Below are 26787 nucleotides of genomic sequence, written 5' to 3'. Positions count from 1 at the left end.
GACAGACAGAGAGACAGAGCCAGAGAGAGGATTACTGTGTCTGAATATTGACTTCCCTGTATCTCTAGAGACACATGAAGAGCCTGACTACAAAGACACACTGAAAGCTGTACTAGGACCTCATTGTATCTCCAATTAACACTGGAGTCTAAGCTGCACTAGGACTGCTTTCTATCTCCCCTTAACACTGGAGTCTAAGCTGCACTAGGACTGCTTTCTATCTCCCCTTAACACTGGAGTCTAAGCTGCACTAGGACTGCTTTCTATCTCCCCTTAACACTGGAGTCTAAGCTGCACTAGGACTGCTTTCTATCTCCCCTTAACACTGGAGTCTAAGCTGCACTAGGACTGCTTTCTATCTCCCCTTAACACTGGAGTCTAAGCTGTACTAGGACCTCATTGTATCTCCAATTAACACTGGAGTCTAAGCTGCACTAGGACTGCTTTCTATCTCCCCTTAACACTGGAGTCTAAGCTGCACTAGGACTGCTTTCTATCTCCCCTTAACACTGGAGTCTAAGCTGCACTAGGACTGCTTTCTATCTCCCCTTAACACTGGAGTCTAAGCTGCACTAGGACTGCTTTGTATCTCCCCTTAACACTGGAGTCTAAGCTGCACTAGGACTGCTTTCTATCTCCCCTTAACACTGGAGTCTAAGCTGCACTAGGACTGCTTTCTATCTCCCCTTAACACTGGAGTCTAAGCTGCACTAGGACTGCTTTCTATCTCCCCTTAACACTGGAGTCTAAGCTGCACTAGGACTGCTTTCTATCTCCCCTTAACACTGGAGTCTAAGCTGCACTAGGACTGCTTTCTATCTCCCCTTAACACTGGAGTCTAAGCTGCACTAGGACTGCTTTCTATCTCCCCTTAACACTGGAGTCTAAGCTGCACTAGGACTGCTTTGTATCTCCCCTTAACACTGGAGTCTAAGCTGCACTAGGACTGCTTTGTATCTCCCCTTAACACTGGAGTCTAAGCTGCACTAGGACTGCTTTCTATCTCCCCTTAACACTGGAGTCTAAGCTGCACTAGGACTGCTTTCTATCTCCCCTTAACACTGGAGTCTAAGCTGCACTAGGACTGCTTTGTATCTCCCCTTAACACTGGAGTCTAAGCTGCACTAGGACTGCTTTCTATCTCCCCTTAACACTGGAGTCTAAGCTGCACTAGGACTGCTTTCTATCTCCCCTTAACACTGGAGTCTAAGCTGCACTAGGACTGCTTTCTATCTCCCCTTAACACTGGAGTCTAAGCTGCACTAGGACTGCTTTCTATCTCCCCTTAACACTGGAGTCTAAGCTGCACTAGGACTGCTTTCTATCTCCCCTTAACACTGGAGTCTAAGCTGCACTAGGACTGCTTTCTATCTCCCCTTAACACTGGAGTCTTAGCTACGACTGATCAAATGCAACCAGGATGGCAGCAAGCATAGCCTTCATGGCTGCAATTTACCTGACTGAGTGAGAATCTAACTAACCTGCAATTATAAAGCAGTGACTAAGGGACCAGTGATAATGTAAAGGGGGGAGAAGGGGGAGGGGAGAGGCAGCTCAAGGTCAGTGAGCTGATATATAACGCCTCCTCCTTATTCTTAAGACAAGCACGCCCAACCTCCAGGGCTGGACCTCCTCATATCAAATCAAATTTAATTTTTCACATGCTTTGTAAACAACAGTGAAATGCTTACTTATGGGTCCTTCCCAACAATTCATAGAGGAAAAATAGATAATAGAAAAACAATAATACGAGGAATAAATACAGAATGAGTAACGATAACTTGGGTTAAAACACAGGGTACCATTACAGAGTCGATGTGTAGGGGTACGAGGTCATAGGAAATGATGGCGAAAATATTATGTACAAAAAAGTTTACATAAAAAACACACAAAATAGCAAAATTGGTGAGGAGCCCGTAAGACAGCAGCTATTCACTGCAGTGCCATCTCATCCTGGTAGCTAGAGAGGGACATGGTGTATGATGGGGAGCACTGAGCACAATATAGGCTCCAATAGGCACAATATACAGTGCATTCGGAAAGTATTCAGACTCCTTGACTTTTTCCATATTTTGTTACGTTAAAGCCTTCTAAAATGTATTTAAATTTTTAAAAAAACTCATAAATCTACACATAATACCTCATAAGGACAAAGCGAAAACAGGTTTAGACATTTTTGCAAAATTATTACAAATAAAAACTGAAATACCTTATTTACTTAAGTATTCAGACACCTTGCTATGAGACTCGAAATTGAGCTGAGGTGCATCCTGTTTCCATTGATCATCCTTGATGTTTCTACAACTTGATTGGAGTCCACCTGTGGTAAATTCAATTGATTGGACATGATTTGGAAAGGCACACACCTGTCTTTACAAGGTCCCACAGTTGACAGTGGATGTCAGAGCAAAAACCAAGCCATGAGGTCGAAGGAATTGTCTATAGAGCGTCGAGACACAGATCTGGGGAAGGGTACAGAAAAATGTCTGCAGCATAGAAGGTCCCCAAGAACACAGTCGCGTCCATTCTTATATGGAAGAAGTTTGGAACCACCAAGACTCTTCCTAGAGCTGGCCGCCCAGCCAAATTGAGCAATAGGGGGAGAAGGGCCTTGGTCAGGGAGGTGACCAAGAACCCGATAGTCATAATGACAGAGCTCCAGAGTTCCTCTGTGGAGATGAGGAAACCTTCCAGAAGGACAACCATCTCTGCAGCACTTCCAGACGGAAGCCACTCCTCAGTAAAAGGCACATGACAGCCCGCTTGGAGTTTGCCAAAAGGCACCTTAAAGACTCTCAGACCATGAGAAACAAGATTCTCTGGTCTGATTAAACCAAGATTGAACTCTTTGGCCTGAATGCCAAGCATCACATCTGGAGGAAACCTGGCACCATCCCTACGGTGAAGCATGGTGGTGGCAGCATCATGCTGTTGGGATGTTTTTCAGCGGCAGGGACTGGGAGACTAGTCAGGATCTAGGGAAAGATGAACGGAGCAATGTACAGAGAAATCATTGATGAAAACCTGTTCTAGAGCGTTCAGGACCTCAGACTGGGCCGAAGGTTCACCTTCCAACAGGACAACGACCCTAAGCACACAGCCAAGACAACGCAGGAGTGGCTTTGGGACAAGTCTCTGGATGTCCTTGAGTGGCCCAGCCAGAGCCCGGACTTGAACCCAATCGAACATCTCTGGAGAGACCTGAAAATAGCTGTGCATTGACGCTCCCCATCCAACCTCTCAGAGATTGAGTGGATCTGCAGAGAAGGGGAGAAACTCCTCAAATACAGTTATGCCAAGCTTGTAGCGTCATACCCACGAAGAATCGAGGCTGTAATCTCTGCCAAAGGTGCTTCAACAAAATACTGAGTAAAGGGTCTACTTATGTAAATGTGTGTAACGTTCCTGACCTGTTTTATGTTGTTTTTGTATGTGTATATGGTCAGGGCGTGAGTTTTGGGTGGGCAGTCTATGTTTTCTGTTTCTATGTTGGTTTTGGTTGCCTGGTATGGCTCTTAATTAGAGGCAGGTGTTTTGCGTTTTCCTCGAATTAAGAGTCATATTTAGGTAGGGTGTTCTCACTGTTTGTTTGTGGGTGATTGTCTCCTGTTTCGTCCATGTCTGTACCATACGGGACTGTTTGGCTGTTCGTTCGTTTTGATGTAGTCTGTTCCTGTCCGTGAGTTCTACGTTTAGTTATGTAAGTTCATGTTCAGGTTTTCGTCTACGTCGTTTTCTTGTTTTGTAATTTTGTAAGTGTTTTGTTTTCGTGTTGCCGTCGTATTCAAATAAAGAGATGGCTTATTTCCCTACTGCTGCGTATTGGTCCACTGATCCTTCTCTCCTCTCCTCATCTGAGGAGGAGGAGGACAACAGCCCTTACAGAATCACCCACCAACCTAGGACCAAGCGGCAAGGGAATGCTCAACAGAGCAACCAGGACTTCTGGACTTGGGAGGAGATCCTGGACGGTAGAGGACCCTGGGCTCAGCCAGGGGAATATCGCCGTCCCAAGGCGGAGTTGGAAGCAGCGAAGGCTGAGAGGCGCTGGTATGAGGAGGCAGCGCGGCGACGCGGTTGGGAGCCCGTGAGTCAGACCCAAAAATTTCTTGGGGGGGGGCACACGAGGAGTGTGGCAAAGCCGGGTAGGATACCTGAGCCAACTCCCCGTGCTTACCGTGGAGGTAGAAGGCGTCGTACTGGTAAGACACCGTGTTATGCGGTAAAGCGCACGGTGTCCCCAGTACGCGTGCTTAGCCCAGTGCGGGCTATTCCACCTTGCCGCATTGGGAGGGCTAAGTTGGGCATCGAGCTGGATGTCATGAAGCCGGCCCAACGCATCTGGCCACCAGTGCGTCTCCTCGGGCCGGCATACATGGCACCAGCCTTACGAATGGTGTCCCCGGTTTGCCAGTATAGCCCAGTGCGGGCTATTCCACCTCGCCGCACTGGCAGGGCTACGGGCACCATTCAACCTGGTAAGGTTGGGCAGGCTCGGTGCTCAAGAGCACGTGTCCTCCTTCACGGTCCGGTATACCCGGTGCCACCTCCATGTACCAGTCCTCCGGTGGCAGCCCCCCGTACCAGGCTGTCTCTCCGGGTTCTCTCTCCAGCTGTTTCCTCCTCTCCAGCGCAGCCAGTGCCTAGACCACGCACCAGGCTGTCTCTCCTTCTCCTCCCTACAGAGCCGTCCTGCCATGACCAGCCAGAGCCGTCCTGCCATGACCAGCCAGAGCCGTCCTGCCATGACCAGCCAGAGCCGTCCTGCTATGACCTGCCAGAGCCGTCCTGCCATGACCTGCCAGAGCCGTCCAGCCAGGACCTGCCAGAGCCGTCCAGCCAGGACCTGCCAGAGCCGTCCAGCCAGGACCTGCCAGAGCCGTCCAGCCAGGACCTGCCAGAGCCGTCCAGCCAGGACCTGCCAGAGCCGTCCAGCCAGGACCTGCCAGAGCCGTCCAGCCAGGACCTGCCAGAGCCGTCCAGCCAGGACCTGCCAGAGCCGTCCAGCCAGGACCTGCCAGAGCCGTCCAGCCAGGACCTGCCAGGGTTCCTCAGCCAGGACCTGCCAGGGTTCCTCAGCCAGGACCTGCCAGAGTCCCTCAGCCAGGACCTGCCAGAGTCCCTCAGCCAGGACCTGCCAGAGTCCCTCAGCCAGGATCTGCCAGAGTCTCTCAGCCGGGACCTGCCGCCCCTTATCCCGGTGCTGCCCCTTGTCCCGGTGCTGCCCCTTATCCCGGTGCTGCCCCTTATCCCGGTGCTGCCCCTTATCCCGGTGCTGCCCCTTATCCCGGTGCTGTCCCTTATCCCGGTGCTGTCCCTTATCCCGGTGCTGCCCCTTGTCCCGGTGCTGCCCCTTGTCCCGGTGCTGCCCCTTGTCCCGGTGCTGCCCCTTCTCCCGGTGCTGCCCCTTCTCCCGGTGCTGCCCCTTCTCCCGGTGCTGCCCCTTATCCCGGTGTTGGCTGTTCATTTAGGGGATGTTAGTTTGAGGGTGGTCATTGGGAGGGGAAGACAGAAGCGGGGAGTGACTATGGTGGTGTGGGGACAGCGTCCAGAGCCTGAGCCACCACCGTGGTCAACTGCCCACCCAGACCCTCCCCTGGACTTTGTGCTGGTGCGCCCGGCGTTCGCACCTTGAGGGGGGGGTTCTGTAACGTTCCTGACCTGTTTTATGTTGTTTTTGTATGTGTATATGGTCAGGGCGTGAGTTTTGGGTGGGCAGTCTATGTTTTCTGTTTCTATGTTGGTTTTGGTTGCCTGGTATGGCTCTTAATTAGAGGCAGGTGTTTTGCGTTTTCCTCGAATTAAGAGTCATATTTAGGTAGGGTGTTCTCACTGTTTGTTTGTGGGTGATTGTCTCCTGTTTCGTCCATGTCTGTACCATACGGGACTGTTTGGCTGTTCGTTCGTTTTGATGTAGTCTGTTCCTGTCCGTGAGTTCTACGTTTAGTTATGTAAGTTCATGTTCAGGTTTTCGTCTACGTCGTTTTCTTGTTTTGTAATTTTGTAAGTGTTTTGTTTTCGTGTTGCCGTCGTATTCAAATAAAGAGATGGCTTATTTCCCTACTGCTGCGTATTGGTCCACTGATCCTTCTCTCCTCTCCTCATCTGAGGAGGAGGAGGACAACAGCCCTTACAATGTGTTATTTAAGTTTATTTTTAATACATTTGTAAAAATGTCTAAAAACCTGTTTTTCCTTTGTCATTATGGGGTATTGTGTGTATATTGATGAGGAAAAAAACGATTTAAGCTGTAACATAACAAAATGTGGAAAAAGTCAAATGGTCTGAATACTTTCGAATGCACTGTACACCTTCCACGGTCAAAGGTGGTGCACTGTATAGGGAATAGGGTGCCATTTGGGACACAAACAATGAGATGCTGCTGGTGGGGAGAAACATTTGCAGCGCCATGCAGGGCACTGTGAAAACATCACAGTGTATCTGAGACAGCCAAGAAGGAGAAGGGCGGGGGATGATACAACATGCTCTGCCTGCCTGCCTGCTACTGTGGCTTAGGCCTAGATGCATCCATGTCCACAGGAGCTTAAAGTGAGAGAAGAGGCATATGCCGGACTCCTCCATGTTGTTGGCTTGGAGAGGCTAGATAATTGCTCAGTGCAAGTCCTTCCTGGACAGCGTGTCAGGCAAGCTTTAGACCACGTCCAAAATGGCACCCTATTACCTTTATAGTGCACTAGTTTTGACCGAGGTCCATAGGGCTTTGGGTCAAAAGTAGTGCACTATATAGCGAATATGGTATAATTTGGGGAGCACTCTTAGTTTTCGAGTGAGCGGGACTCCAGTCCGAACCAGGCCTACTCACAGATGGAGCGTGGTGTAATCATAACAACATACAGGAACTCAAGTCTTTTTGTTCACCTGACCTAGAATTCCTTACAATCAAATGCCGCCCATATTATCTCCCTAGAGAATTCTCGTTGGTTATTGTCACAGCCGTGTATATCCCCCCTCAAGCAGATACCACGACGACCCTAAAGGAACTTCACAACTTCAAGTCAACCTGCCCTCCAGGACACCTACAGCACCCGATGTCACAGGAAGGCCAAAAAGATCATCAAGAACAACAACCACCCGAGCCACTGCCTGTTCACCCTGCTACCATCCGGAAGGCGAGGTCAGTACAGGTGCATCAAAGCTGGGACCGAGAGACTGAAAAACAGCTTCTATCTCAAGGCCATCAGACTGTTACAGCCATCACTAACACAGAGAGGCTGCTGCCTACATACAGACTCAAATCATTGGCCACTTTAATAATGGATCACTAGTCACTTTAAATAATGCCACTTTAATAATGTTTACATTTCTTACATTACTCATCTCATATGTATATAGTGTATCTTATTGCATCTTGCCTATGCCGCTCGGTCATCGCTCATCCATATATTTATATGTACATATTCTTATTCATCCCTTTAGATTTGTGTGTATTAGGTAGTTGTGGACTTGTTAGATATTACTGCACTGTCGGCACTAGAAGCACAAGCATTTCGCTACACTCACATTAACATCTGTTAACTATGTGTATGTGACCAATACAATTTGATTTTGACCGCCTGCTTTAGTTTGAGGCTCCTCCAGCCTGCTCTCCCGCTCTCAGTGAGAAACCAGAGAGATCGTGTGCCTTGGAAGAATGTGTCTAAGAGTAGCAGTCATTATGTTTGGCTATAGATTAGAAGAAAGAGGCAAATGGGCAGCACAGTTCTCATGCTCCATACCTAAAGAATAATAGAGGAGCCAAACGTAAAGAGAGGACGAGAGGGAGACGAGAGGAGGGAGAGGAGGGGGATGGGGAAGCTGCTGGCTGTGTGTTCTCCAAGCAGTGTTCGCTTGCAGCAGAACAGCCCAGTACCGTAGCCAAGTGAGGCCAAATTTATAAAAACTATGTTTCGAGAGCTTTGGGGGGGGAAATCCTCTGTCTGTTTAGCGAGTCAGACATTAATTAATGTGTATTAAATTAAAGTAAATATAATTAGTAATCTCTCGATGAGTGAACGGAAACTCCATGCAGCTCTTACAGCAGAGCATGGGAGCACACATCCTATTTCATGAGGAGGGAATATACTAGCGTCTGTTACTGTATCTGTGTGTAATGCATTGTGTCCAACCCTGACAAATAACCTTGGACAACAAACAAGATAAACAAAAAAAGGGCTAAATGTCTGCACACTGTGGTCCCATTGACAAGCAGGCATATTGTTGCATATTAGTGCATACTGTGTTCCCAAAAACAAACAGCGTGAAACACTACCTCTCTTATCACAGATATCTAATGTTGTCATAACTACAACAGTTTGAACCTTTGGTGCTGATAGTGTGTGTTTATGCTGCTCTTTTCTCCTCTGGTGTCATGGTGGGAGAACTCTGTTTGAAAGGTTTAACGAAGGCCATTCTCTCTCACCTTGTATCCAGACGTGAATGTCATGACTGCGTGGACCGATGTCGTTGTACACCTCACACCTGTACAGTCCAGAGTCATTTCTCTCCAGAGGACGAGTGAAACTAAAAGTGTTGTTCACTATATCCACACCGTCAGGCATCGGCCCATCCAACCTGTAAAGAAAGGAGATCATATACAAACACAGCGATACAAACATTATCTGGATATTACTAGCCAGCAATGATCACAGTAGTAGTTCCCATTATAGAGCACTACTATTGACCAATGGGGTGCTATTTGTGATGCGGTTTGTGTATAGCATGTTGTGGGGTGTAGTGGGTGGGTAAGCTGCTAGCTAGAGGACCCTGACCTGGTCCAGGAGAAGTGGTGGGCAGGTGGGTTTGCTTTGGCTCCACAGTCCAACTTCACATTCTCCTGACCAACAAACCAGTTCTGATCATATCCTACCACCGTCACCTCAGGAGCAACTGGAAAAGAAGCACAATATCTATGAAAATAATGCTTTGATTCTTTATTCTACAATCCTATTATTCTTTATTATTATTATTATTTGTTACTTACTGTAGCTACTTTGTAATAAAGTAGACTAGGGTACATACCATATAGGCCTATTGTACAAGATACACTATGATCAGGATCCTTTAATAACACAATATTCTTTCTATACAAAACAGGAGATTCATTTAAAAAATAAAATACCCTAGAGTGCATTGTGCATTCTACACAATGGCCAATGTGACCTCTAGCAGTACAGTGATGACAAATGAGCTTTCCCCCCAGGAGGAAAAAGCAAGCAATATACGAACAAAACAAGTGATAATCAAAATGGAAAAGCAGAATTGAAGAATTCTACTGCACAGAGGTTTTGTTGGCTGTGTGAAACCTAGAAAACAAACAATGCATGAGAGAGAGAGAGATAGAGAGAGACAGACACAGACACAGCCTACCTCAGACAGGTCAGAGCGTAGAGATATAGGGGTAATAATCCACTCTCTCCAGCAGCTCACAACCAGACACTACCAGAGGTATTACAGATACCACTGGCTGTACTGTAATAACTGTAAACAATGACTCTGGTATCCAATTTCCCCTTTTTGATTTCTCTGGAGAGTGAGCAGGCAAAACGTATTACAGTACACGGCCAGGCAGGGAACAAGACGTTATCAGTGTGTCATGTTGACCTTTGCACTCTGTTCATGGTGAAATTGTGCTTCTTTGGCACTTAAAATCCCCTGCCTCTGCATTTGACACGATTTATTGAGCTACAAAGCCTTTCTCTTCCTAACCTCGGCTTTCTGCATCTCCACCTTTCTGCCCCCACCTCCCCCCACCTCTCTTCCACCTGCTGCTGCTGAGGCTTGATCAATATTTCATACAACGCCTTCATTAGCCTGCACTCACATAGTCCAAAATAGATACTACCCACTATTCACCAGTTCAGCTTGCCAAGGAAGCATGCATCAAAGATTATAAAATGAAGATTACTCCTTAATGGCCCTTTTATGAGCAAAAGAGGGAAGACAGGGAGTCGGTCCGTTCTCTGTGCAAACTGTACTGTAAATCAGGCTATCAATATGATAGGTTATAGATCAGATACAGACAGCATCACTTCACTGATACATGTGGCAGTTGTCTAAATGTTTATGTAGTCAGAGAGAACATGCTGAAACAACATGAGCAGCAGCTGTCACTGACAGACAACTGAGACAAAACAAATCCTCAACCATAAAGCCCACCTATCAGCACAGCAACCACTCTCAAACAGAACACAAAGATAGCTAGCTAGCCCTCTCCTTGTAATGGTGGCACCCATCTCTATATACAAACCATGAAAAAGCTGATCTAGTTGTTCTATTTCAATGACCCTACTGCTCTGCTGTCCTGTATGACCTGGTCCACCCCAACACTCACACTGCACATTGAGCACGTAGGGTATCCTGAACTCAGTCTGCAGGGCCGGGTGGCGCACCACGCAGGTGAGGGTGTGGCCCTGGGAGTGTCTCCGTGGCTCCAACACATAGCGCACCTGGGTGGTGGAGGCGACATGTTGTTAGACGTGTAAATATTTAAGCATATTTAAAGAGTGTTAGTGTGAGCTCTGCATACCTGCTTCATGATCTCTCTCAAATGGAACCCTATTCCCTATATATTTCGCTTTTGCCTAGAGCCCAAGGGCAAAACTGGTCTTTGTCAAAAGTAGTGCACTATATAGGAAATAGGCTGACATTTGGAACACAATATGTCGGTACTGTGGTGTGTTGTCAAAGCAGGAGCTCTGTTCTGTTTGTACCTGGGTGGTATAGGTGCCGTTGGGCTCGTCCTGCGTCTGGACCTCAGAGCGGCCAAACAGCTCAGTCTCCCAGGACACCTCAGCTGCAGGCCGGCCGCGCTCCGCTATGCAGGTGGCCACCACCGACTCATTACCACCATCCACCAGGGCCATTGAACCGGCAGAGACGTAGACCTTGGGCTCCACTAAGGGAAAGAGAGAGATGAGAACACTAGAATGTTCCCAATGTTGCAATTCATTTTGCAGCATTGACAATATACATACAGACAAAAAAAATGAGCGAGAGACGGAGAGGAGACAGCGAGACAGAAGGAGAGAAAGAAAACAAGCGAGAGAGAGAAAAGGGCATGCAGAGAGGTAACAAAACAGAATGGAGAATAGATTACAAAATGAGTATTGATATTTTGTATATGAAGATTAATAAATAATGTGCAACATAAAACAGGGACGGAGATGTGGACAGACAGGAGGAAGTGGCCACGGTACACACACGCTGCTGCCAGACACAGATTGATTTCCTGCATTTCACAGATATCTATTAAACATTGATGAGCCAAGCAATCTGATACTATAGCAGCACTTTGGAGGGAACTCAACTATTTTTATTGTTATTGTGGTGGAGATGTTTGCGAGAGATGTTTGTGAAAGCAATATTATTGTGCAGCATCGACCAAGACATCTCTATTAGAGTGACTTTTGGAGCATCTCCATCAAGCTGTTTGAACTCCATTCCCTTCCTCCTAAACCAAAACAATGGATTTTGTGTTGTAAATGCTGTACTTTCAAACTGCTCCTACTACTCATGGCTTGCTAATATGGTTCATAATGACCTGGAAAACAGTTTAACACAGACCAATGTCAGACATAATACTCAGTGCTGTTGTGTGTCTCTGTTTCATTGTGTGGTGTCCTGTCCTGAGCTGGGGAGGTGGGTTGCTGTTAATGTGTGCTGCTATTCAGTGCTTTATATCCACGTGAAAGGAAAGTGACCGCTGTGACATAGCACTCGACCTGTTCCACAAAGCACTACTTGAACTGTTCTAGTGCACCGACAGACATACTAAATATTAGACACCTCTCATAATCACTAACTGTCAACGCTGACAGCCAGTAGGGGTTTCACTAGGGATTAATATTTCCTACTAAGCTTCAATACCGGGAAAAATGTATATTTATCCCGAGAGTCCCGGGAAATACCGCAAAAATTGGAAGTGCCCATTTAAAGTGTTTAAAACCAAGATATGGTCACTATGACAAAGTTCTCTCCAAATAAGAGCAAATTAAACTGATGATATTTAGTAATGATAGAGTAACTATCTTTGATCGCCAATGACGTTGTGAATTGCTAAACAGGCTGTTCATAAATTATGAGCGTTATCATGTTCCTCAATAACCTAGGCTCTAGGACAGGAGAAGACAACATTTTCCTCATGCCTCTCTGAATTGTTAACAGACTTCATGTCTGTGACAGAGATACCCATGTAGTGAATTGTGTATAGGCCTATCTGTGTATAGACTGTCTGAAGAGTCACAATGAAAGAGACACGCTCTTGGATAGTCTATACTGTAGTTGTTTCCTGTATTTTTGTTGCGTGTGCAGTCCGGCAGTGTCAATTATGTGTGCACTTTGAATTTATGGCGACTTTGTGTGAAGTAAATACGCTAGGACTAAAGGCGTCCATGCAACAATCTGTTTGAATAATGTGTAATTAAATGTTTTGCTAAATTGATGCTACGCATGTTGTGTATTTGTGGAATTGCAATAGTGCAATTCCACAGGTTCAGGAGAAGGAAGGTGAGGGAGAGAGGCTGGAAAGCGCTACTCCACTTCACAAATTGGCTCTAGTGGTTAAATCTATGATTCAGGGAGCAGCCAGGCTGCCTTTCTTTTCCATCATTACTCATCTGAATCTATTGCCTGGCTACCCAGACACCTTGCTTCAGCCAAACGCTATGCCACACCCTCTGACGTTAGTTTCTTCTCTGCAATGAATCTGGATCTGAGACTTCCCCAACCCTTCACTGAATGTGAACACATTTGGGGGAGTTTGATTGGTCCAGAAACCAATGGGTTGGTCCAGAGCCAGAACACACGTGGGTAAAGCGGTGGTTTAAAAATTGACATTGTCTTTGATACTCAGATTGGTTAGAGACGACTTTGTTTTGTACAAAGCCCCTCGTGCCACTCATCACCTCAAACAACTTCAATGACGGCAGTCTCAGACTAAAGTATGTAGCGAACGACAGAGCAGCAGAAGAATTTAGAGTGAGTTGTCAGGCTACTGAACCTCCCCCACCCTGCTCTCTCTTTGCCATGTCCATTTCTCCTTCCCCTCTCTCTCTCTGTCCGTGGTATCCTTCTCTGCCTCCTCTCCCCGCAGAGGGCAGGGCACTAACAGCTGCTGGACTTCCTGTTACAGTGACAGCGTGGCACACACACACAGATCCTCCAGACAAGGCCATCGCCCCCAGACATCTGCCATACCCCTCCTCACAGTGGAACCACACCCCAGAGACTCCCTCTTCTAAAAATATACCCCCCCCCCCCCGACTGAGCGTGCACAGAAGCTCTGTTCTGTTAGGGGGGCATCCTGGCACACCATAGCCCACACCCCTATCCCCTTCCCTCCAGTGTAACAAAATTAGGGGGACGTGCTAATTTGAAGAGGCTGTCGGGGAGGGAGGTGGGTCAGTTTTATCTCATCGAGTGCAGAGGATAATGACTTTACGTCAGACAGGCAGAGAGCAGGCAGTGGGAGCCGTGTCGGCCCCGTCCCATTGCCCGGCTCCTATAGGCTCTGATGAACACCTAGGGCTGGACGGTATACCATATTTTACGATATACCGGTATTGATGCAAGGACTGGTTCAGATTTTTACTTTACCTTCTATAAAAGGTATTTGAATGTTTGGTTTGTTAAATGTGATACGCCGTGTGTAACATCCATTTTCATACTTGACTTTGCTACTTGAATCATCTCTCTCCGCTCTCTCTCTCCATGCCGCTTTCCACACAGACCAAGCTTTGCCCCATCCCTCAAGGAGTGCATTTATTGTTCCTCAAATGCGAGACAGACACTTGCATTCAGTCTGCATAATCAATACAGCATATGCAACAATGTTGATGAAAACGATGCTGTTTTCACAATGCTTCTTTATATAAATCCACTAGCGTTCTATAATTACACTATTAGATTGTGTTTCTTACATCTACAAATAGCTAGTTTGTCTTTTTTTGGCAAGTTGGGCCTAAATCTTGTTAGCCTCTAATGCTAATCGCTAGTTAGCTAGCTAGCTAATAAATGTACTGAGTCAGAACAAATGTAATTAGCTATACATACATACAGCCTGATAATACTAGTGGTGGTGTAGACCTAAATCAGCATGTTGTTTGTGTAACAGTATCTAAATCAAAAAGGAATACGCAAAGTATGAATATGTTAGCTACATCAAATAGCTGTTACCAATTTATTTTGCATTAGATGGAGTTTACCACCTGCTTTGGGCTGCATGAAGTAGCTAAGAGAAAACGTTCAATGTAGCCAAAGATTATAGGGTCCCCTATGAAACGCTTATAAACACTTTGGTTCCTACCCTGTCACAATAACTCCTCCCTGGCATATTTATACATTGTCATGTCAAACAACACTGTATTCAAAGTGCCCACTATTATATTCTAACTATATAATTAGAATAATCGTTGTATTTCCATGATTACAACAGTTCACCCAAGGGTTTTGCTCTAAATCGCAAGTCAAATAGCAATTGCAACATTTGGTTAAAAATAAGGCCTAGAGTGTTTGCCCATATCGTGCAGCCCTACGTGGCAGTATGGAAATTATCTCAAATGAGTGCAGGAAATGCAGAAAATGTATGAAAATGCAAAAATACAATTTGGGGTTGAATTGAACAGTATAAAACAACCAGAACGGAAAAAGACCCATTGCAATCACTTAGAATGTATGTGTTGCCACTAGGGCTGTTACGGTGACCATACTACTGCCACACTAGTGGTCACGAGTCATGATGGTAGTCAAATTCCATGTGATCATTTAGTCACGGTAATTAGTCTTCTCCCAGTTCTGATGCTGCTGATGGTCATTAGTATCCTACCAAACTTACTAACTGCCTGGTATTCCGCACTCTATTGTCCCTCTAATCACTCTGACATCAATGCAAATGTAATCGAAAATCTAATCAAACACTTCATGAGAACCAATTGGCTCCTGTTGCACAACATTTCTATAGGCTATGCAATTGCGTGAGAAAACAGAGTGAAGGCCTCTATTAAAAAGAGGATCCCATCAGCTTTCTATAGGCCAGGCCTACTATATTTATTTCTCAACCTTCCTAATATTAAGCACATTGCTTCTCTTTAAAACAGAAGTATAGCCTACCTGGCTGGCATGAAAATGAACCACGAGAAAAGCTTCCTCCATTCGCTATTTAAGTGCATAGATGACATGCATTTTTCCCCCACTGCCCCTGTTTCGAGACAGGTGCATGATGTTAAATGTTAAAGTCCATTCTAAATCAAAACAAAATTCACACATATATTATTTAGTATATGTAAAGAGAAGATTAAATCAAGAATAGTGTGATGGGTGACAATATTAGCCTATCACCTGCAAATGATATATGATCAATTATGAATGATGACCAGCTTAAGGCAAACAGCGCATGATTTTTTATGCGACTTTTTCCAAATCCTAGTCGCACACTTCATGTAGCCTAGCCCATAGGCCTATATGTTTTGATAAGGTTTGTATCACAACTAAAGCGGCCAAATAAATTCTTAAAATTAAGCACATTAATCCGCTTTACATTGGGTGTAGAGCCTAACTGCCACACATACGCAGCACATGAGTCTCAAGTTTGGGAAAGATCATTTTCATCATAAAAATACACGTTTATAATAAAAGCATTACATGCATAATCGCATTTGTGTTCACTTTGTGAAAATTGTGTTTTCCTTCTAATGGAACATTCAAGCTTATAATGTGAATACATATCCTAATAGTTTATCAACACTTTAAGCTAAGCCTTCTCATCTGTTTCATCAGGCTCACTGCTTAAAACAGGTTTTTTTATGCTAGTGGTTGTATTCATTTGGGATCTATCGCATCCCACAACTGTCCCAGACTATGTTTGGAATATTTATTTCTCGCACAGAATAGGTCAACTTTTGTACTATGGGGGATAGTAGATTGACATAGGCTGGTGCTTTTGCTGTTCGTTAGACCTACTCATCTTGTTGGCTGACGAAAAGTAAATGTGGACAGTTCTTCCAATATCTTGAATATGCATTTCAGAATTGGACTGTCTTCACTTGTAACCTGTAAGAAAGACCCGATCATGTGAGTGAGAGGTGCTTCGGCACACAGAGGGGGGGGGAATTATAATTATTTTCTTCATATCATGTTTCTTTAGACCCGTCTAAAATAAATAATGGATTTATTGTGATGCTGTAGTCTATATTACATGGATTTATTATACTTTAAAAAATGTAAATGTTCCAAAGGTCTACATCGGTGGCTTGTAGGCTATGAGTGGAAGACAGGAGATCCTAAATGTATTTATGTTAATTAATGGGTCAATTACCATGAGACCAACAGTTATTTGCTTGACAATCACAGGCTGACAAAATTTCATGACCGCCACAGCCCTAGTTGCTACCCTACGGTCACGCACTACTCAAAGCAGATGTATAACTTTTATTATTGAAAAAACATCAAAATATCAAATTCCCGGCCTACCGTTCAATTTTTTTTCTTCTAAATACGTGATATAATATTTTGGCCATATTGCCCAGGCCTATGAGCGCAACTGACAAAGCGAGCCAAACAGGACTACAGTTGAACTGTATGGCCAGTGGTCAAACCATGCATTATCTCCACAGTTTTGACAGATCAATCAATCAGTACACTTTAAAATAATTACAATGATCACCAATCACTGCACTTGTGGGGCTCATTGGATGATCAAGTAAATCCTAGAGAATGGATATTTTGACTATCTAATGCAACAACTTTTAACAATAAAACAATACAATTTGACCCTGAACAAGTTTTGCAATGGCACTGCACTTCTGCAAGGTTATGTTCTCTTTAGCTTTTATGACTCAGCTGAAAAGAGAAGATGTTATTGCTCCACATCAAATGCATCTCGGAGGACCTGAGCCCTACCTAGGACCATGCCTCAGGACTACCTGGCCTGATGGCTCCTTGCTGTCCCCAGTCCACCTGGTTGTGCTGCTGCTCCAGTTTCAACTGTTCTGCCTGCGGCTATGGAACCCTGACCTGTTCACCGGACGTGCTACCTTGCTGTTTTCGATTCTCTCTCTTTCTACCGCACATGCTGTCTCTAACTCTGAATGATCGGCTATGAAAAGCCAACTGACATTTACTCCTGAGGTGCTGACCTGTTGCACCCACTGTGATTATTATTATTTGACGCTCCTGGTCATCTGTGAACGTTTGTTATAATCTCCACCCGGCACAGCCAGAAGAGGACTGGCCACCCCCCAGAGCCTGGTTCCTCTCTAGGTTTCTTCCTAGGTTCCTGCATTTCTAGGGAGTTTTTCCTAGCCAGTGTGCTTCTATATCTGCATTGCTTGCTGTTTGGGGTTTTAGGCTGGGTTTCTGTGTAGCACTTTGTGACATTGGCTGATGTAAAATGGGCTTTATAAATACATTTGATTGATTGATGTCATGAACAGTGAGCTATGCAGAGAGATCTGGGCCGGAGTAGAAGAACGCTTATGGTTTGATGATATAATAATAACTCAGAAAGTGAAAGTGGAGCTGGGCCAGACTATGGAGTTTGCCGCAATGTCAGGCCTAGTAGCATCAGTTGGCATCTTCATTAATGCAGCTTTTTTAAGTGTTGTCTTGTTAACTCTTAGAAATCTTGGCAGAAACTCAGTTTCTTAGAAAACTGCAGGTTTCTCACTTCCTCGCCAGCAATAAAAATCCCAAACAAAAGGTAATTCTAATTTTCAGAATTTCGGTGGTGGTGTATTATTCCCTTTCCATTGTTTACATGTGGGGGTTGGGGCTGAAGTAGCAAAGCTCCTCCTACCATTAAAACGTAAGTAACCCTGTGCCTTTTGTGTGGTTAGGAGGAAGGGGGTGGGAGAGAAAGAAAGGGGGGGGGGGGGGGTGTATTACCTGAAAGGAGACTGCACTCCTCTTATTAGATTAATATCTGTCCCAGACTACTTATTCTTACAACCGTCAGATTTCTAAAAAACGTTGTAAGAAAGGGAAGCATTTTTTTTTTTTACTGCTATGAGCTTTTGGTTTTTATAACAGTGATTATTCTCAGAAGCGGAGCGTACCCACTCACAGTGTTAAGAAATAATACACCCCCAATAAACAACAACACAGTAAAGGAAGGCTGTGGAAGCCCAGGCTCAGTCCCAAATTACACTATTCCCCATGGGTCCTGGTCAAAAGGAGTGCACTAGAGAATAAAGTGCCATTTGGGACTCAGACAGAGTAAAGGTAGATGTGGGCTAATGGAAGGCTGTGGAGGCCCAGACACTGAGTCGAGTCAGGCAGCGTCCTGTCACAGCAGTACTTAATGTAGCCCTAATTAGTTATCCGAGTCTCAAAATGGCACCCTACTCCCTATATTGTGCCCTACTTTCACCAGTCAAAAGCAGTGAACTAAATAGGGAATAGGGTGCTATTTGGGACTCAGCCTCAAGAGAGATACACATGAAGCCTGGCTGCAGCTTTCATCACTGTCCACAATCCAATCAACCATTATAGGGGTGGAAACATGCTGACCGCATAACAATCTTTAAGTTCACTTTCCACTTTCAGTAAGGTGCTACTTTAATGTTTCCAGACAAGTTGGAACCTTTACGTGTGGATTTGTTTATATTAAGTCAGTAAATCTATGAGGCATTTGGCTCCTACAGTAATAGCTGTATGAATATTTATCAAGGACAAGTCTGAATTGACCTCCGATTATTCATGGGACAGTGTGAAGATTTTCTGAGGAAGGACATTCAGGTAAAATGGAGCTGGTGCTGTATTCTTCATGGTGGATGCAGAGTGTGTGTCCCAAATGGCACCCTATTCCCCATTTAGAGCACTCCTTTTGACCAGGGCCCATTGGGGCTGCATCCCAAATGTCCCCCCACTTCCTCTATAGTGCACCACTTTTGACCAGGGCCGACACAGTCTAAAGAGTTCCACGTACCGAGTATATTGACGGTGATGGATGCCTGCGTGTTTCCCAACGGGAAAGTCGCCACTTTACACGTGTAAGACCCAATGTCCTGAAAACCCACGCCTTCCAGGATGATGGTGGCATCGTGCACGGAGGGGTTCATGAAGGACAGGCGCCTGGCGTAGTCTGGGGAGATGGAGATGCCAAACTGGGGGTTGAAGACGGCCAGGGTGATGGTGCCTGAGGGCAGGCGACGCTCCCAGGAGCTCTGGGTGAGGCTGAGGTTGGTGTCCACCTCCACCCTGCAGCCCAGAGTAATGTTCTTCCCCAGCACAGCACTCACCCTCTCTGGGACCAGCACCTCATTACTGCTCACACCTATAGACAGGGGGAAGGGGAGGGACAGTCAGCTAGATATAAACAAACACGGTTACAGGAGAGATCCATGTTGTTGAGACCAGTCATAAAAAGAAAGACTGTAATCAGTCAAAAAGGAGAACAGCATAGTCTTACTTATTTTCAACTTTTATTACACTTTTTCTATTCCTCTTTCATGCTTTTATTCAGAAACAACCACCCCTTCCAAACCATAGAAACCAAACCGCCTTGATGAGATCATCCTACATTATGAAACATACTATATCACGTCAATTCCCTCTCATGTTACTCTTCCTATGGGAATGGGCTGACCTGACTCCTTTCTGGAACAACTAGTCATGCCGTATGTTTGTGATATTAAGATGGTATTTCAACAGTTTAGCAAGGGCTGGGATTTAAGCTTTTTGAGGGGGTTCATCAGGGAAAAGTGTCTGGATCTGGAACCCCTCAGTGTGTGAACACCACATATTCAGCCACCCTGTTCACCATAAGAGCGTCTGCTAAATGACTTAAATGTAAATAACGTTCTCACTGTCCCTGCTGCTAATTGTTAGAGCACCTTGCCATATAAACTTTTATGGAAGGAGATTAAACATAACAAGCAATTTGACGTTTTTTCCCCTGTTTTTGAAAGTCCCTTTCATCTGTGTCTATGCACACCACATGTTTATTTGGAAGTTATTTTCAGCTTGCTGTAACATGTAAACGTGGGAATTTCATGGGGGCTGGCTGGCTGGTTTGGATACTGTGATTGAGTAAAGGTGCAGAAAGCCAATGGAGAGAGGATGAGCACATGATTATGGCACAATGCTGTCAACAGTGGGAATCAGCCGCTTCAATGGACGGAAATGAGGCAATGAAGCCCAACATCATTCAACAGTATTGTGTCCCTCTACTTTTTGTTTTCCTTTGCTTGGAATGTAGAAGTTTCATGATACAAGCCTACTAGGCTTATTTGACTTATAGTAGATAAGACACTAGTCTGTCTAGGGGGTGTACTTGTACATCAAGTTAAGCCTACTTCTTACTAGATAGGACTAACGCCTCGTGCTGAATGTTTGCAATAACTAGCTAGTCTAACCATTTAAAGAAATTAGCAACACATGCCTACTGTAACATTTAGAAACACCACAGGCAGCAAAATCTGAATGAATCACTAGCCTACAACTTAATGAGGGAATATGAATTTGAAATAAATGTTAAATTACTGGTTAGTCCTATATCTAGAATCATGGGCAAAATCTATTCCAACAAGGAAAAGACCCGAGTCAAATGTCTCTAACCATAATAACACCAATGAGTTATTGATACTCACATATATATTTAAACATTAAGTTTATATGAACTTTTACAACCCTGTCGTCTAGATTGAATTGTTGGGGGCACCCCTCGTTGTAAATCTTGCACTAGCCTTGAAGTTTTTACATGAACTGAATGCCATTCAAAACATTCAGTGTAAGGTCTAAGTTTTCTTAACGCAATTTAAAAAGTTATATTTGGGAGATCTAAATTTCCACCTACAAATGTGTGTGGAGTAACCTAATAAAAGTGGCTGGTACTTTGGGATCCTTGGCATGAATATGAGTGGTAAACCACAGCTATGCTATCCTGGCTAAGAGGGAATATAGGCTCTCCTTCTCCCGCAATTTCAGGGATCATGTACATGCAGACGCACACACCATCTTTCCACTATAAAAACTGAGGGTGAATGTGCGAGCAATCTGAGCATGTGTGTATGATTATTTGTTATTCTTTAATTATTTGTTATTCTTATCTCTTACTTTTGGGGGGGTATTTTCTTAAAACTGCATTGTTGGTTAAGAGCTTGTAAGTAAGCATTTCACTGTAAGGTCTACTACACCTGTTGTATTCAGAGCATGTGACAAATATTATTTTATTTTATTCAGGCATTTTGTTTAGAGGATATTTTCTTACCTTTACTTTATTTAACTAGGCAAGTCAGTTAAGAATAAATTCTTATTAACAATGACGGCCTACCCCGGCCAACGCTGGCCCACTAGGCTCTATGCATTTACCGCCTCCAACGTTCTAATTTACTTCTGACCGGGTTGATGACTTCCGGAGCGAGTTCTGCTATTATTTTTATCATTAGCTTACTAGCTAGCTAACTGTCGCCGATGCTTTTCTGACTGAAATAGTTCGCAATGACTACGTTTAAATTACAGCCCCGCGAAGGAGGTGCTAATGAACATTGTTCAGTGCCTCTGTGTTCAGTTTCTTCCAAATGTAATGGTATTGTGAGCTTCCATCGTTTCCCAGTCGATGTAGAGCTCAGAAAAATGTGGTTGGTGGCAGTACGTCGTGACAACTTTACTGTCACCAAACACACAAAGGTGTGTAGTACACATTTCGTCGAAAGTGACTTTGTTGAGGGAAAAATTGGGGGGCGACAATACCTAAAAAGAGGTGTTGTTCCTACTGTCTTCGCTTGGAACTGGCAAATTCAAAAGATACCTGGTGTTTGGGAAAGAAGACTGAAACCTCCTGCTCCGACTGAGGGGGTTGAAGAACAAGGTGCGCTGCCTATGGACTGTGCCGTCTCTGATCCGGTCCAGAGCATGGGCCAAGCCAGTGTAAATGTACATGTGTTTATTTGCTAGCAGCAAAATAATAATTTGTTTATCTACGACATGTATCAATCATTTGTGTTGTAGTGAATATCAGTTTGTGTGGAGCTTGTATTGGCTTTAATTAGGCAATGAGGTAACAGGGGTGGGGGAAAGAAATCAAGTAAACACAGAATAGCCAGAATGCAAGATTGAATACAATGTCAGAGATGTGTAATTGATTAACTGAACTGTTGAACATTTGCTGAAATACATTTTTTAAACAATTCTGTTCTACTGTAGATTTCGTCACAAGAACATCAATACTTATTTTTCATAAAACCACTAAACTTGGCACCCATGCAGGGGATCCATTCAGGTGCGAGATAGACACTTCTGCAAGTAGTGGTAAAAATAAAAGTGGTCAACCTTCTCTCTTATAGTTTTTGAAACATGTAGATCTTTATATATCCTTTCAACTAGGATGTCCTCCTGTGCACAGATGACAAGGGTCACACCAGCTACAACCTGTGAGAAGGATTTGACCTTGCACCTGCCAGTAGTAAGCATGCGATCTCTTCAACTTCAGCTCTCTATTCTGTATCTTCAGGTAAGGGCAGTCAACATAACTTGGTACATTTGGGCACTTGACCTCTAAGAGTCCAAAGTGTGGTCTCACACTGGGATCAAATATGATGCCATCTGGAGAGGATCCTAACCACGGAGCATCTGAGTGCACTACGAAGCCACACGGAAAGAAGTTAACATTCTTCAGTGTGCAGTACTGCTGTACAGCCACTGGCTCCATGGCTAGCCCCCTCTTCATCTCCATGGTCTGCATACCAGATCCCTTGAACATTCGCTCAGCTAGGTGGTCAGCTGAGGTCTCTCCCCGGACATGGCAAACCGCTCGGAAACGAAGATGTTATTCTCATTTTCCTGAGCTGATGCCATTCCAGGCTGCTCCTCTGCTCTCTTGTAGCAACCTGGACTTTGTGTGACATCTCGTAGGTTGTCTCTAATGCCTTGAGGTGGAACTGCTGATGGCTAAGGACGTAAGCACACTAGGAAGCCTGAAGCCATCTAACGGAAGTATTGGTGGAGAAGTGGCATCGGCAATCTTCACAATTTCAAGGGTCTTTGGCTGTGGAAGCTGATAGGACAGAACACTGCCGGCTTGCACAAAGGTGGATTCAACCAGGGGCACGTCAGCTGACATTTCCATTGTTGTCACAAGAGGGGCAGTAAGTGGAGAAAAGTTGGCATATGTTTCTGAGACGTGGAGTAGGTCCATGTCAGGCATGTATCCATTGAGTGCTTTGTAGAGAGAACTTCTGCAAAACATTTAAAAACCTTAACATCAGGTTAGAGAGATTATTATGACAAAGACTCATGTAACTTTTCGAGAAACAGCACAAGCTTGAAAGTTCAAATAAAATGAATAAAATATACAGATTTATAGATTAAATATTTCCCCCCAGTCTTTGTCCCAAACATTTGTCATTACATCGTAAAGACGCCACTGTTTAGGCTTATCATCTGGATACAAAAACAATCACAAGAAAATGTTTTCTAAAATGTTCCCATTCTAGGAACCTCCAACTTACCTTATTCCATCAGCACACGAGTTAGTAGGTTTACTGAACTCTATCCCATCAACCGGACCTGGTTTCACACCCTAATTAACAAGGATTTACTGTTACATAGGCTGAATACTTTTCTTGTGTTCTTGGCTTGTGCCAACGCTGTTCTGTGTCTGTGCAGCTGTGAACTGGTGGTGCAGCAGGAATGTTTAGTTGAGAGTAGTGTGCTGTCTGGTAAAGAAGAGCCACCAGATGATTGCACAGAGCACTTCCTGCAACACAGGAGCAGTGGCTTTGGACCACTATCACTGGTACGGAGTGCTTAAACACCATCTGTGAAGATAAGACTGAAGTGAGAAACAAGAATGATGCGGCCCATAAATAACAAACATAGTAGTGTCTAGTCTTCTTAACTAGGGGCTCATTTAACTATACAGGAATACATTGTGTCTCAGTAACACAATTACCAAACACTGCATCAACAGATCTTTACCAAATAACCTGTTAAGTGGGCAATTCTAAATTGGGATTGGGACCCATCATTAATATCTATCTACTGATAAGATTAAACGTTGACACTGTCTCCAACACATTTTGACCATGATGACAGTGTCTCACAGGAGATGTTCAACAAGGTCCCTAGTAGCGATCTATAACCTTTCCCTACTCTCATGCTGTGCGGCTTTTCACTCTTCCTTATGGACCTGTGACAGGCAGCCCTCACGGTGATCTCCCCTGTCAATGTATCTTTGTTAGATACTGTGTAGAAGACATGAATAACAATTATTTTTAGCTTGCAAATATAGCTAGCAAGCATAACTTAACCAAGCTAACGAAAATACACACATTCTCAGGTAGATTCTGTCAACGTTACACCCTTTTACGAAGTAATTAGCTAGCTACAGTTAATAGTTAAATTAGCTAACTAATGATTGTAGCTAGCTAACGTTATATCTGTCACTGACTTGGTACTCACCTTCATAGTTGTCTATGTAGCTTCATATATACATCTTGAACCCCTTTTCATTCTTGCTAGCTGGAGTCTCGGAGGCTGATTTAACAATTCGATGTACATCATTAATATTAATTTGAGGCAAGTCCTGAAGACACCTAGTAAAAAACTGCGACATAGTGGTAGTAACGTTATTTCGTCGGAAATTGCCAAACAGATAGGAAGTGTGCTTAGAACGTTCGATCATAGAATGTGCATAAGGGCTATTGTACTCCCAATCACAGCCGGATGTGATGCGGCCTGGATTCGAATCAGGGACTGCAGTGTTGCCTCTTGCACTGAGATGCAGTGCTTTCCATGGCCAAATAGTTGTGTGTGTGTGTTGCACCACATTGAGTTGTGTTGTGCTGTGTTTGTTTAGCGTCAGTTTGCCGTGCTGTCACAGTATCCTCTGTGTGTATTGGTGTGGTTGAGAGCCAGGGTCAGTGTAAGCTACGCAGCCAGTCTCCACTCAGAACACTGAGCCGGGACAACAGCTGCTCCTGCACTCTGACTATCCCTGGGACCAACGCACCCGGACCACCAAGTGCTTCTACTGGCCTACCTACCATAACAATGTCACACATACAAAAGGAGCGTGAGCACACACACACACACACACACACACACACACACACACACACACACACACACACACACACACACACACACACACACACACACACACACACACACACACACACACACAAGCAGGAGCAATACATAACCATGAAGACACAAGCTACTGTAACATGGGAATACATCAATCAGTAAAAACAGATGGAGGACAGGAGGGTAATAAAAAGAAACTCATTCAAACATACAGCCTTTTCTGTGCAGCAGTAGTAGGAGAGTGAGTACCCTGACATGCTTGGCATGTGTGACAGGCATGTTGATACAGGCACAGGCATGACACACGTCTCAGACTGACTGGGACTGGGCAACTACGCTCTGCTAGGCTAGCAGCATGCCCCACATACTGTACCTGCCACACAGTGCCACCATTCCTACATACATAGCTAGGCTACTACAACAAGCAACCAGCAAGACAGTCAGTGTGTCTGTCTGGGACTGCCTCCAAAATGGTACCTAATTCAATTCCCAATATAGTGCACTACTTTTGACCAGAGCCCTATGGGTCTCGGTGAAAAGTAGTGCACTATTATAGGAAAAAGGTTACATTTGGGATGCCCCCGCAGTCCAAGCAAGCATCAAGGCAGTGTGTCTTTCGGTTTCAGCCTCTGGGTCCAGGTCTGTGAAAGCACACAGGGAAACTAGACTCCCTCCTAAATGCTGTTCTGTAAAACAAACATAGATGGAGGGAAGAGTTTAGTGCTGTACCCACCCCCCTCCTCCCACCCCCGCCACCACAGGAGAGGAGACAGATGGCTTCTGCCTGGGACTCCAATACTACAGCCAGGAGAGTGTGGCCGGCTCTCCCCCAAATGGCACCCTACCCTGTTTATAATGCACTAATTTAGTTTTTGACAAGAGCCCTATGAGCCCCGGTTAGAAGTATTATAGAACAGCTCTAGGCCCGCAATCAAAACAAATAATCCAACAATGAAATAGAATCTGAAAAAAAACTGGAGGTAAGTAAATGGGAACAGGGCGTTAAACAAAACAAGGCATGCTGTTCCACCAGGGAAGGAGAACCTTTAAAACACAGACACCCCTGCAGATCAGAGAGGAGTGGAGGCACTGTAGGCTGCAAGATGGGGCTGTTTCCCAAATGGTACCCTATGCCCTATGTAGTGCGCTACTTTTGACCAGGGCCCTAGTGGCACTATATAGGGAATAGGGTGCCATTGGGGAACGCATCCATTGTCTCTGTCCAATCCACTGCCTCTCTATGAAGACACAATCTGTTCACTGTTCTATTCTAGGAGAAATAGACTACTTTATTTCAGATCTCATTAAAACAAAGCCATTCTCTTTATTACTAGTCCTAGTTTTTATGCCTTACTTACAGCTGATATTTTAACGCATTCTGCACTTCACTCATCCTCTGTTGCTTAATGTAGGAAGAGAATAATCACTAGTGATGCACCGATATGATATTTTTGGCAGATATCGATATCCGATATCTTCCTTGCCCCCCCAAAAATTATACCGATATTTAACATTTTAGCGGCCTTCTAGCATTCTAGTACAGTTAAATAGTTAACACACACACACACGCAGCGATCTAAGGCACTGCATCTCAGTGCAAGAGGCGTCACTGCAGTCCCTGGTTCGAATCCAGGCTACATCCAGGAGTCCCATTGGGCGGCGCATTATTGGGCCAGCGTCGTCCGGGTTTGGCCGGGGTAGGCCGTCATTGTAAATAAGAATTTGTTCTTAACTGACTTGCCAAGTTAAATAAAGGTTACACACACA

General features: G+C 44.7%; 1 protein-coding gene and 1 long non-coding RNA gene across 3 annotated transcripts in view; both read right to left on the bottom strand.

The window, feature by feature from the left end:
- Positions 1 to 26787, bottom strand: part of LOC139548806 (nectin-3-like protein) — a 77754-nt gene that overhangs the window by 4045 nt on the left and 46922 nt on the right. For both annotated transcript variants that reach the window (XM_071358657.1, XM_071358656.1), the window contains exons 2-6: positions 18920 to 19267; positions 10710 to 10894; positions 10331 to 10445; positions 8769 to 8886; positions 8420 to 8571 (exon numbers count right to left, since the gene is read on the bottom strand). In XM_071358657.1, the coding sequence (XP_071214758.1) occupies positions 8420 to 8571; positions 8769 to 8886; positions 10331 to 10445; positions 10710 to 10894; positions 18920 to 19267 (918 nt within the window). The remainder of the gene's footprint in view (positions 1 to 8419; positions 8572 to 8768; positions 8887 to 10330; positions 10446 to 10709; positions 10895 to 18919; positions 19268 to 26787) is intronic.
- LOC139548807 (uncharacterized) lies at positions 20672 to 25713 on the bottom strand. Its single transcript, XR_011669778.1, has 2 exons — positions 24394 to 25713; positions 20672 to 23750 (listed from the first exon to the last, which is right to left on the bottom strand). It is a non-coding gene; the product is annotated as an uncharacterized lncRNA (long non-coding RNA).

Source organism: Salvelinus alpinus, chromosome 22 (genome assembly GCF_045679555.1).
Source record: "Salvelinus alpinus chromosome 22, SLU_Salpinus.1, whole genome shotgun sequence".
Taxonomy (NCBI): domain Eukaryota; kingdom Metazoa; phylum Chordata; class Actinopteri; order Salmoniformes; family Salmonidae; genus Salvelinus; species Salvelinus alpinus.
This window is presented reverse-complemented; position numbering and strand designations above follow the sequence as displayed.